We start from the raw sequence: 13,254 nt of genomic DNA, 5'->3' as shown, positions 1-13,254 counted from the left end.
TGGGTATTTTTTTTAAAATTACATCTCCAGTTTACAAAGTCTATACAGCCAAGCCTATTCATGTGAAACTCTGTCAGTCAAAGCATAATATAGTTTCTAATGAACCAGATACAGGTTTATATGAAAATCATAGAAACACTGCAAAACAATAAGCTATAGCAAAACTTCATCCATCATTGCTAGCACTGTTTTTATTTATTTACAGAGGACAAATGGTTGCAATGTCTGCCTTAAAGCATTCTGGTTATGTGCCTGGGGCACATACATACCTGGTTGAGTTTAGACAGCCGGTTCTCAGCCTGCCTGATGGTTTGCTGGTGGAGTTCAGTCAGCTTTCCTATCTTCTTGGCCAGTGGCTTACCCAGCTGACCGTGCTGTTCTGAGAACGTCTGTATAGCAGCATCTAATTCCATTAACTTGGAATTGCAGCCATCTAATTCTTCCCCTATCATCTATAAGGTCATCAACACCAAATAAGAAAAGATTACAGACAATACTTTTCCAGGGGTTCTCTAAGACCAGAAGGATTTAGATGGTTTGCTTTAAAGGTAAAGATTATAAATGATCATGCTACCAGGATTTAGCTATTTCCATTTCCTTGGTCAGCGAGCAGCAGAAGACGGTGTGTTGAGTCTATTTCCCCATGAGACGACTGGGTTTTCCTTCTGCCCTACCCAATGCATATGAGCTATTTAGCTCATAGATAGGGTGCAAGCAAATAGGTTCATCAAACCTTGAAATTTATAAATTGGTATTTCTAGACAATCATGAATCTACTATAGACACGTGTGTTTCTACTAACATATTTCTATTACAATAATATATTACATGAATGGACTGATGTTATTATCACTGGGTTTTAGTGGTTTGCTAAGAACCCTATATAACCAAGTAACATGGATACAGCAGTAGTCTATCCTGATACCCTGCAGCCAGAGGTACCCCTCACTTTCCATTCCTCCCTCCCCCTTACCTTTTGGTCAGCTTTAGCTTGAACTAGATCATTGGTTTTGGCTTTCAGCTTTGTTAGAATGGTTGTGAGATCTTTGGCTACCTTCTGGATCTGGTGGCCGAACTCCTGGCTCATGGTCTTGCCCTGCTCAATTTCTTGTACCTTTTCTTGGATCTAAATGGTCAAGGAAAAAAAATAAAACCAATACTTGAAATCTGATGAGAGATATTAAAACTCTCAAATGACGCAGACTAGGTGGTCAGCGCTGCCTTGACACGGATGGGCTTCATGAAAGTGGATGGAGGGGTTGCAAAGTTGGTTCAAAGTTCCAAAGTGCTTGAGCAACTGTGAGGACCAGAGTTTGGAGCTGGGTGTTCTGCACCTATCTGTAACCCCAGTTCTATAGGGGATCTCAGTTCCCAGGAGGATTGCTGAGACTGCTGACTTCCACCCTCATGGAGACAGCAAGATCCCTACATTCAGAAAGAGACCCTGCCTTAAAAGGACAGATGGGGAGCACAAAGGAGGATACTGGATGCTTTCTTCCTGCCTCCATGTGCCCACCGGCGCACGTATGCATGCGGATGCATGCATACACACGGGAAAAAGTTTTAAAGGAAGCAGGTATAAAGCTTTGAGGCTGATTTACCCTCAGTAGCTTTGCACATTGACTGTGCTCTTTCTGGTGTTCTGGCAAGAAAAGAATCAATGTCTGTTCTCTGAGTCAGTCATTAAATATTTACAGATGCTGGTTAGAGTTCTCCTAGTTTATCTACTCACTCACGTTTGAACCTGTGTCTGTGATACACAAACTCTTTACGGCCTTTCTGTTTTTTCTGTCTCTCTCTCTCTGTGTTTCTCTCTGTGTGTTTCTCTCTCTGTGTTTCTCTCTGTGTGTTTCTCTCTGTGTGTCTCTCTCTGTGTGTTTCTCTCTGTGTGTCTCTCTCTGTGTGTTTCTCTCTGTGTGTCTCTCTCTGTGTGTCTCTCTCTGTGTGTCTCTCTCTGTGTGTCTCTCTCTGTGTGTCTCTCTCTGTGTGTCTCTCTCTGTGTGTCTCTCTCTGTGTGTCTCTCTCTGTGTGTCTCTCTCTGTGTGTCTCTCTGTGTGTGTCTCTCTGTGTGTGTCTCTCTCTGTGTCTCTCTCTGTGTCTCTCTCTGTGTCTCTCTCTGTGTCTCTCTGTCTCTCTGTCTCTGTCTCTCTGTCTCTCTGTCTCTCTGTCTCTCTGTCTCTCTGTGTGTGTGTGTGTGTGTGTGTGTGTGTGTGTGTGTGTGTGTGTAAAACAGCACACATGTAAAGGCCAGAGTACTGGCTCTTGGGAGTCAGTTCGGTCCTTCCACTACAGGAATTCTGGGGACTGAACTTCACAGCAAGTGCCTTTCCCAGCGGATCCTTCTTGACATCTCCTAAGATGTTTCTTTCTTCCATTAAATAGAAACCTCCCCACCAATACTTGGAGGCATATGGATTGTTTTCAAGCATGTTTTTCAAAGTGTCTGATAGGGACACTGTTTTCTTAACTTTCTGTAAGATTTCTACCACGTGCCAACAAAGCAGGAAATGGATGCAAAGAGAGAAGAGGTTCCAAAGATGAGTTACAGTATGGTTCAGTGGTATAGTGCTTGTCCAACAGCATCTGAGAAGCCGTAAGTTTAGTCCCCAGCAATATGAGCACACAGACACACATATACACACACAATCACACACACAACAACACATACACACAACACCACACAAATACCACACACACACATATACAACACACACACACCACCACATACACACACAAATACCACACACACAAATACCACACACACACCCCCAATACCACACATACACACACACATACAACACACACACACACACACACACACACACACACCAATGAGTTTGATTTGATTTATAGCAACATTCAAAAATTTGGGAAAAAAGTCAGGAGCACAAATGTAGCTGGGTGTGGTGATACACACCTATAATCCTAACACTTGGGAGCCTGAGGCAGAAATATCAGAAACATAGGCTCATGATTTTAAAACCAGGCTGGGTTACAATAGTAAGCCTGTATTATATATAAATAATCAATATTTTTCTTTAGGTACTAGAAAGGTCCTTCCAATCCTCAGAGAAACAGCATTGTATTAGTACTGTCCTGGCCTGTATCATCTTGGCTTGAATATTAAAGTAACTACATTTGCACAGAATAACTCTAGCAAGCAAACAGATAAAACATAAAAAAAATATTAAGTGCTTTTTAATTAGATTTTTTTGTCTTGTGTTTTATTTTATTTTGTGCATCCTTGGCTGTACTTGAACTCGCAGAGATCTGCCTGTCTCTCTGCCTCCTGGGCACTAGGATTAAAGGTTTGTACCACTACCACTTGGCTAGATTTGATGTTTTAAAAACTGATTCATTTTAATTTATGTGAGTGAATGTGTGCGTGTGTGCACTATCCATGGAGTCCAGAAGAGGGCGCCCATACCCCTGAAGCTGGAGTTATAGGTTGTGAGCCACCTGAAAAGGGCTCTGGGAATGAAACTCAGGTCCTCTGCAAGAGCAGCAGGTGCTTTCCTTAACCACTTGAGCCATCCTTCCAGCCCCCTAAATGACTTTTCAAAGACCCTAAATAGTTAACTTTTCCTTCTGTCAGACCTTCCAATGTCCATGAAGCCCAGTTAAAGATTCAGCCAGTTAAATAGTCAAAACAAAATGAAATAAAATAGAGCTAGCATGTCTTTGTTTTGCTCAAAATCATGGTGCAGTGAACTGATTCCGATTTTCAAACACTCTGCCTCCTTCACCAGAGATTCAAAAGTGCAGCATAGATGTGTGTGTGTGTTTTGTGATTTACGTTTTCTGAACCAGGAAACATTTTAGCACTAGAATATGGCTTCCCTTTGTGCCATATAGAATGGTCTATAATTTAGCTTTAATGACTCTCACAATCAGCTGCCAAGACAATTCTAAAAACCTACTACACTTCCACCCAGATGCCTCGTGATGCTGTATTTTCATGAAAGAGTATCTATCCTCTTTACAGGAGCAAGATCCAAAAGTCCCTTGGTCTCTGCACCAGAAAGGACTATATGTTTCTTGTTTCAAGCAATTTTCAAGTTTGTACTCCTGAGCGCCGACTTCAGTGTGCCTTCAGTTGCTTTTGTTCATTCGTTTGCTTGTTTGGGGTAGGGGCAGGGCAGAATGAAGCTTTCTCTAACGGCCTGGACCCGTGGCATGCACGTTAGTGATAACTACATCCCTGACTTTGTTTTCTTCCTATGAGTGCCCTTTTCTTTCAATATATTCACTGACCCACCTCATATCTTGCTGAACTAAAATAACAGCTTGAAGAGTTTCTGGGAAACTCTAGCTATTCAATATTAATATTGGAACATGTCATAGCTTACTTTTGCCTGTTTAAGATATTATTTTACATGTGTGGAAGAAGCAGATAAATTATATTGCTCCATTTATGCCTTGAACACCAGGTTCCCAGTTATTTGCTGCTGTTTGGGGATGCTGCGAACCTTTTCGCATATGGGGCTTAGCTGGAAGATGTGGCTTCCTGCATTTAGCTCTTAAAGTTTATAGGCATCTCTCCTTACAGTCCAAGTTTTCTGCTTTCTGGTTTCCAATATTTAAGGAGTCCTAGCCACACATTCCTGCCATGCTTCCCCACCTTGACGGAATGTCCTTCCCAAGTCCAAACAAACCCTTTTTTCCTGTCATGCTTCTGTCAGCTTTTCTGTCACAGTGATGAGAAAAGCAAACTGTACGGTATGGCATTACAGCTCAGAGCTGTGGTCATTTGAATGCTAATTGTCTTATAGTGACCCATTATTTACCTTGATTCCTGGGAAATATGACTGTGCAAACCAACATACACCTTATAGGACTAACACCGGAAAGAATAGAAAGCCCCCCAACCCCCATATCTCTCTCTGTGTCTCTCTCTCTCTCTGTGTCTCTCTGTCTCTCTAAGTTTACCTGATCATGGATCTTTAGGTCCAATGCAACTTCAGCTAGCTGGAGGGAGATTTCAGATGGTAAGATAGTGTAGAGACCCAAGTACTTATTCTTCTGTTCTTCTGTGATTTTCTCAATGCTCTCTCGGTATCTGGTGGCTTCAGCTAGGAGGCTCTGAGGAAGGAAAGCCAGATAAGAAAATTCTACGTGCCTGATAAGGAACATACTTTTCTATGGATCTAGAGATAAAGCTATCGATTTTTCATCACTTATTATTAAAGGTGAGATTATAGAAACATCTTGCAAGGGAAAGGAACTTCAGTATGTCTCCTTTCATTAGGCAGACGATCCCATAGAGGAACAATGCACATTATACCTTATATATACCTTGCACATACAATATGTGTATAATACATGCCTAAAAAGTCTAACTCACAATTCTTTAAGTGCACATAAGAGTCACCAAGGCAAAGGCAATGCTGTGACAGAGGGAGGGAGGAGAGTCCTGTACCTTCAGCTCTTCTAGTTGTGTGTCGAGCTCTACTGTTGGATTCCCCAAATAGTCCTTCGTTTCTTGAACCCAAGACTTCACAGAATTAATCTGAGTCTCCACTGCTTCACGTTCTTGGAGCTCCTGCTTCACCAGTTCACCATGGTTCTTCACTTTCTCCTGCATGCTACAAAATACCGGAGGGAGAACGCAGAGATGGAGCAGAAGGAACACTCCTGGGCCTGACACATCTTTATAAGAGACATAGAAACGGGGAAATCTAGTGTGTTTATGGCAGGTAAAGTTGCTTCCAATTCTCTTGGATATTGTTTAGCGACACCGAGGTTCATCTCATGCATAACAGAAGAATTTGTGTCATGGGAGCTGAATAATTTATCCCTGGAAATTTGAGAGTCGACTTTGCTCCCTGCCACTTAGTGGCTATTTATTTCCCTATGCAGAAAACCTAGATCGCCAGATTCTTTCCTTCATCTTTCCAGTCTGCCCAAATAGTGCCTGCCGGTGCCATCACCATTTGAAAGGAATGTGTCATTGGAATGTATATGACTGTGAGGAGCCAGCCTTTAAAGAAAGAATCATGCTTTGGACATGTCACCATGATTAATGTCAGTGTCACGACTGATCTGAATAACTGGATTAAAAGGCTTTTTGATACACAATATCAGATTACCCTAACATCACCATTAACTAAGAGGGGTGAATATAGATTTGTATAAGGTAATGTTACTTATTAGAGGAATTAAAAATCTAAAGACATGCTCTATCCAGTTCTATCTAGATCATCAAGATGAAGTTTCTCATAGATTCGCTATCAATGAAGGTGCTTAACTGCTTGGATTTCTATGTCATTCTTACTCCTATCACCTTACATCGCCAATGGGTGATATAGCTTTATCAAACCAACCTTTTAAATATTGCTCAGTTGCTGGAGGTCTTTGTCTAACCCAGGGACTTAACTACATAGCCAGGCTGGCTTCAAACTCATGATCCTCCTGCCTCAGCCTGCTGGGTGTTAGGATGAGAAGTATGTGTCACTGCACCTGGAGCTTCTTATCTATTGAGTTCCCTCCCCCAGCACCCAAGACATTTCTAACCTTTTTATATGTCATTCCACCACAATGTCATGTAAACCCACTTTGTCTCCAGCTGCAGAAGAGATACCTTTTTTGCTATCTCTCCTAGACTGGTTGACTCTACTTGGAGTCTCTTAGAGTCAGTGGTGGTTCATCTTCATTGACCTGGGTTTAGAGTCACATGGGAAATTTATAAGGGTGTTTTCAGAGAGATATTTAACTGAACATGAATGGCCTCTACTTAATGTAGGGGGCACCAGCCCACAGGGTCCCAGAGTAAATGAAAAGGTAAACAAGGATCTCCCCACCCCCTAATCATTGCAGGTCTAGCCTGGAGCTTCTCAGCTGAACCTTGGTATTGGAAACCTGCAGCATAGCTGGCAAACAGGCCGGAAAGGAACCATCACATTCAAGGTAAGGGAACTGAATTTGGCTGATCTGAAATTTCTCTGAAACAGTGACTATATCAAGATGATTTAAGAATTAAAAGGAAAGACAGAGACAGAAAGAAAGAAGAAAAAAGAAAAAAAATGGGGAAAGAGGAAGCAAACTAATCACCACCATTAAGCTCTGTTTGATGATTTGAATGCAAGTCAGAAATGAGTCCAGTACCCTTGTGATCCACCATGCTTCCCTGCTAAGATGGATTATATTCCCCTCAGACCATGAAGCAAAACAAACATTTCCTTCCTTAAGATGCCTTGGTCAGGATAATAAGAAAAGTGACAAATTCTTACAATCTTTGCAATACTTTACTGAAAAGTCGCCTTTGGTCACCTATCAATACTTTAAAGTACAGGAAGGTAAACAATGAGTCTGTTTAGCTTGTCACTGTCCTTTGTCTCTGTCTCTCTCTTCCTTTCTTTTTCTTCTCTTTCTCCCTCTCTCCATTTCTCAATCCCTCCCCCACCTCTCTCTTTCTCTCTCTTTTTCTCTCTCTCTCTCTTTCTCTCTCTCTCTGTGTGGGGGGGTGTATGGAGGGGGATGTGAGTATACATGTATGTGCAGATGTATGTACATATGCATGCATATAAGGGCCAGAAGTCAAACTTGGGTGCAGTTCCTCAGGAACTATCCATTTGTTTTGTTTTTCAGACAGAGTCTCTATAGAGCAGGCTAAGCTCCCTGACCAGCAAGCTCCAGAGATCTCTGTATCCCTATTGCTGGCATTACCGTATGTGCTATTAGGGTCAGCTTCTTTTCTTTTTAGATATGAGGGCGAAAGATCAAACTTGGATGACCATACTTGCGCAACGGGTACTTTACCAACTATGGGCATCCTCTTTTCTGGGTCTTCTCACTGCATAATATTTCTGTTATCAAATATGTACTCGTCTAATGAAGAATGGAAGAGTTGCTAAAACCCAGCAGTAGAAGAGCTAGGTCTAGATCTGCACCATGTGTTGGAGCACCCCCATGCCTGAGCCCCTCATATGTCCCTGAGCTGAGGCCCATTGTAATAGTGAACAAAACAGGTGTCTAATTACTTGAGACACTGATCTTGCAGCGCAGTGATTTCCTGCAGGATGGGCACCTCTTCCTCAGGGCCAGGGAGGGCTCTGTCTTGCAGCATGCTTAGTGCTCGCTGCTGTAGCACACCCAGGGCCAGCTGCTGACGCTCCAGATCCATTGAATATGTGTCGTGACATTCAAGGAGGGCCGTGAGCTCTGCTTTTGAGGCTTTCTCTGTTGAGCTTCCAGGTAATCTACCTTGCAGTTGATTGACCATTTCAGTGGTTTCTTTGACCTAAGGACAAACATATATCATATGAAGCTTAGACTAATACTGAAAAGAAGGTGGTGAGCCTGCTAATGAAAAGAATGTGGCCAGCCTTGACATCATTAATCTTGATGACGTAAACTACAAATTTCAGAAATGAAAACCAAGATGCTGTTGTTAACATGAAAGACCACTGCTCCCACCCTGGGTTTAAATTATTAATCCCCAAATCTTATCAGGGCAGGCAGAGACTATACATGGCAAAGAAACTTTAAACAAACTGAACATACAAAACATACACTTTTAAAGTTGGCTTGAGTGTGTGTGTGTGTGTGTGTGTGTGTGTGTGTGTGTTTAACAAAGAAGACATGGCTAAAACACGGAACCTTACCTAATGGGAGGGATGAGCTAAATTCTTACTTTTACAACAAAGGAAGAAATGATTTTGCACTTTTTCCAAAACAGGTTAAAAACAAATGGGGCTCACACTGGCTGGCCTTCCTTTCAAAACTCCATTCCTTAATTTTCATTTTATAAGTGTACTTATGTATTTATTTTGGAGTATTTATTATTTATTATTTGTGCATGTGGGCATGTGTACGTGCACACACTCCAGAGGCAGGCACAAGAGGGAGAACACAGCTGTACATGTAACACACATGTAGAGATCATGAGACAACCTTCAAGAGTCTATCCTCTCACGTCACTGTGTTTTGAGGATCAAACTAGGTCATCAGCCCCCATCACAAGCCCCCTTTACTTTGCTCAAGCATCTAGCTGGCCCTATTTTAAAATTAGCATACAAAAGGAAGATTCCCCTATCAGATTTTCATACATACTGGGTTTGAGTTGAACCAGTGCCTCCCTCTCTTTCAGATCTCCCTGGCTTTCTTCATCCTGACCCTTGTATGCATTCTTCTGTCCCACCCCTCCCCCCCTTACTGGGCTTTTCTACTGTGACATGCATATTACCCTCCCTGTGCCATTTGTTCCTAACTTGGAATTAAACTGTACAATGAACAGAACAATTTGTTTCATGGTATAGCTTTCATGAAATTGAAAAAAAAATAATGAGAATTTCACAAGACCGATTTCAAAAGAGTAGCAGGTGACTGTTTGCGTGAGAAATGCCTCATGGCTCTGACCTCTAGTTTAGAGCATTTGAATACTTGTTCCTGGATGATGGCCTTGTTTAAAGACGTCTAAGAGGTGCGGGCTCCCCCATGGGGGCTTTGAGAGCTAAAGTTCTTCCCTACTCCCAGTTTGTGTTTGCTGCTGTGTGTATGAGGTTCGAGATGTGAGCTGTCAGCTTGCTGCTCCAACTGCCTTGCCCGCTGCCCGCTGCCCACTGCCCGCTGCTCGCTGCAATGCCTCCCTGCCATCAGGGGAACCTAGCCCTTCGGAACTGTAAGCCAAAATATATTCATTCTGTAAGTTGCCTCCATCCCAGTGTTTTATCACAATTGCAGGAACCTGAGGAATGCAAGGGCAATTTTCCAAATATGCACTAATAATCTCCAGGGAATGAAACGAAACAGGACTGAAGCCAATCCGTAGTGAAAGTTACCTTAGCGCTCAAGCGCTTCCACTCATCTACTGCGTCTTCCAGAATCTTCTCCTGGTCCTGGGCCACAGCACGGAGACGCGTCCAGCGCTGCCAGACAGTGGTCATCGACCTGCTTAGGGTCGCTTTGCTTGCATCGTTCCCGGTTTGCTCTAGTTGTGATGCTTTTTCTTCCAGGGCCACAATTTTCTCATGGAAAGAGTCAACTACAGACACTAAAGCCTAGTGCAGGGTTGGGGGTGAGTAGAGGGGGTTAGAGAAAGATTGATTTGTTTTTCTCTTGAGTTCTGTGGACTTGGCTAAAGTTCTATTGCAAAAAGATATATATATATATTTCTGTATAAATTTAGGTTCCTCGGAAAGTCGTGGTGGTATCTAGAAGCCAAGAGCTGGGAATGAGAGATTCAGGGGATCAATGTATCCTCCCTCAGCTATGTGGAGAGTTTAAGGCCAGCCTGGGTTACCTGAAAGCCTGCCCTTAAAGAAACCAAAAGTAAATTAATAATTATGAATACATTTTGTTTCCTTTAATAACTCTAAAGTTATACTTATCAGAGTGGGGTTTGGATTTACTTTGAAAGGCAAAAAAAAATCATTCATTTATGATAGGCAAGTTATTTTCTACTTGGGATGATTATTTTTTTATTTCTGAAAATCAACAAAGATTTACTTTGATATTTTAGAATGTTATAGTCTTCCTTACGTTGCTATGCTATATGAGAGGCGTTCAGGAATTAATTTCTGGATTTTATTTTAGCCCAATTTATCAAGAGACAGTATTTGCTGCCTTTTTAAAAAGTTTTAGTTATTTATTTATCCTGGGGGCTGACAGGACATGGGCAGGAGTTAAAGTTGAATTTTATGAGTCAGTTTTCTCTACCTTGTTTTGTAGAGGGTGTCTCTTTGGTTTTCTGCTGATGTACTGATTCCTGGAGCTTCCAGGAGCATCTCCCTTTGCGCTGTGGGGGTGCTAGGATTACTAGCCTGTGACTGAACATTTTGCTTCTTATGTGGGTTCAGGGAGTATAACTCAGGCGGACAGGTGCCAGACTTGTGTAGCAAGCACATTTACCCACTGAGCCATCTCCGTAGCCCTTTATTGCCATGTTTAAGCAACCCTGTCATACCAGAAGCAGATAGTATGGATTTATCTTTGGAGCCTCAGTTATGCATTTCATGTGAGCACCCTAAGCTGTGAAAAGTGTTTATTGCGACTTTATCATGCCGAAGGAAGCAAGACGGAAATAAAGACTTAATGACACGATTCTGAAAACATCATATCACAGAGACTGTTGTAATTAACACAGAAAGACACTAAAATAACAACAATAGAACTGACCTTGTGTTTTGACAGCTTTTCTTCGGCTTCGTGGCTGGAAGATGTCTTTAACACTGCAAACTCCGACAGCTTCTTTTCCGCATCATTCATCAACTCGATAACCCCTTCCCTGGCTTTCTGATACTCTTGCCATTGAACCATACACCTTGAAAGAGTCCAACAGAAATAAATAAGCAATGCAAACCAGTTATTTCCACACAGAACTCTGCTGCCCACATGCCTGATGATAAGCGAGAAAAATGAATCTACATGCCAACGTATGTCACTATATATTATATTTGTATGCTGCTGTTTTACATGAGTCTGCTCCAAATACCTCTGCAGGAGGTCCCGCTGGGCGTGCGAGTCCTGGATGACCCGCCGACTCCTCTTTTCCAGGGAAGCCATCTTCTGTGCCAGCTCTTCCTTTCCAGTTGGCTTGATGAGTGGGTCCAGCTTGGTCACAAGACCTCGGAGCTCCTCCAGGTTGCTGTGGAACTGACCCTCTGTTTTGAAAAATTCCATGTGACTTTTGAGGTTTTCCTCCGCACTCTCAACATCCAGGCCATTGCCTGCCAGCTGTAACATCTCTTGGGCATCCTCAAGCCAATCATTAGCCGCTTGGAACACTTGATAATACCTTTGACACTGACTGTATATTTCGGCCAAGGTTGCCTGGAAGATAGTCATTGTGATATAATCAACTTCCGTTCACAGTAGGTTCGTAAGATTTCTTCTTATGTTTCCAACTCTTTTCTAGCTCTCATCTCTATAAATGCCATGGGAAGTTAACAGGTAAGTTGGGAGACATTCATGATGAATGCATTTAAATCCTTTATTCCTCCTTTTTCTAACTTACCATAACTCTAATGCTGCAGTTAACATACATATTGAATAAATAAGGAGAGAAATGAGCTATTAATTTACGATGGCATTTTGAACGGTCTTGAAACTATGGTGGGTTTTTTTTTTTCCTTCTAAAGAAAAAAAACAAAGCTTAGTACTGTGTTCCTGGATGGATGTTTTGCAAAGTAGTTCTGCCTCAGTGGGTTAAAAGAATGACAACATTCAACTTCCAAACTTGCCTCTGCCAGCTTCTAGAAATAAACAGTTGGCCCTTGAGTTTTGAGCAGAGACTAAAATAGAAGGAGTAGAAACCCACAAGGTTTGCTGCTCCAAGTCCAGAGGGAACAGAAACACTCTAAGCAGCCATCAAGGAATAGACAGGCAGAGCCTCACCGACAGTGGAGGCTGTAGTCGGGGTCTGCAGCAAGCACGGAGAGAATGCGCAGGGGAGCAAAGAGCAAGCATGTGGCTTAGAAATGCTTCCAGAGACATCAGGACCTACAAACATCTGAATGGAGACAACCAAAGGGAGCCTAACCGATTTAAGATCGTGTTCAAGAATCATTGCCAACTCAAAACAAATAATCCATGTGATAGGTCAGTGGTTCTCAACTTGTGGTTCTCCACCCACTTTGGGTAAAGTTTGCATATCAGATATGCTGAACATCATGATATTTACATTAGGATTCATAACAGAAGCAAAATTATAGTTAAGAAGTAGCAACAAAATAATTGTATGGTTGGGGAGGAGGTCTTTATAACATGGGAACTGTATTAAAGGTCAGAGCATTAGGAAGATTGAGAACCACTGAGAGATGATTTTTAAAGAGAAAAGACCAGGGCCTGTCTCTGTATCTACAGCTGTAGGTGTATCATTTTTAAAATGTAATGATGGTTTTGACTTAGCATGAAGATCTCCGCTAAGCACACTGTATGGGTAAATAAAGCAGAGATTCTGGATGCCTGGTGTCCAAAGAGGACAAAGGGGGCATCAGATCACTTAGAACCAGAGTTACTGGTGATCATGAACCAGCTCAAGGTTGCCAAGTTCAGGTCCTCCATAAGAACAGCAAATATTCTTAACCATGAACCATCTCTCCCAGACAGGATTATTATTATCTTTTGTGACAGGGCTTCATGTAGCCTAGGGATGGCTTCAAACTCTTTGTGTAGACATTTTATTGGTGATCCTCCTGCCTCTGCTTCTCAAGTTCTAGGTATACTGCCATGTACCATCATGCTCTATTGAAGGCATGTTGGGAATTAAAACTCAGGACCATATGCATGATGGGCGAGTAACTGAACTGCATTCCT

The 13,254-nt window shown here is 42.2% G+C and overlaps 1 protein-coding gene across 3 annotated transcripts in view; it reads right to left on the bottom strand.

Annotated features, from left to right (window-relative positions):
• The window catches only part of Syne1 (spectrin repeat containing nuclear envelope protein 1), a 478,529-nt gene that overhangs the window by 171,534 nt on the left and 293,741 nt on the right, over positions 1 to 13,254 (bottom strand). For all 3 annotated transcript variants that reach the window (XM_076926749.1, XM_076926750.1, XM_076926751.1), the window contains 8 exons: positions 11,432 to 11,769; positions 11,116 to 11,260; positions 9,780 to 9,998; positions 7,980 to 8,239; positions 5,420 to 5,585; positions 4,930 to 5,082; positions 974 to 1,126; positions 270 to 452 (listed from right to left, as the gene is read on the bottom strand). In XM_076926749.1, coding sequence (XP_076782864.1) covers positions 270 to 452; positions 974 to 1,126; positions 4,930 to 5,082; positions 5,420 to 5,585; positions 7,980 to 8,239; positions 9,780 to 9,998; positions 11,116 to 11,260; positions 11,432 to 11,769 — 1,617 coding nt within the window. The remainder of the gene's footprint in view (positions 1 to 269; positions 453 to 973; positions 1,127 to 4,929; positions 5,083 to 5,419; positions 5,586 to 7,979; positions 8,240 to 9,779; positions 9,999 to 11,115; positions 11,261 to 11,431; positions 11,770 to 13,254) is intronic.

Source organism: Arvicanthis niloticus, chromosome 28 (genome assembly GCF_011762505.2).
Source record: "Arvicanthis niloticus isolate mArvNil1 chromosome 28, mArvNil1.pat.X, whole genome shotgun sequence".
In the NCBI taxonomy this organism is placed as follows: domain Eukaryota; kingdom Metazoa; phylum Chordata; class Mammalia; order Rodentia; family Muridae; genus Arvicanthis; species Arvicanthis niloticus.
This window is presented reverse-complemented; position numbering and strand designations above follow the sequence as displayed.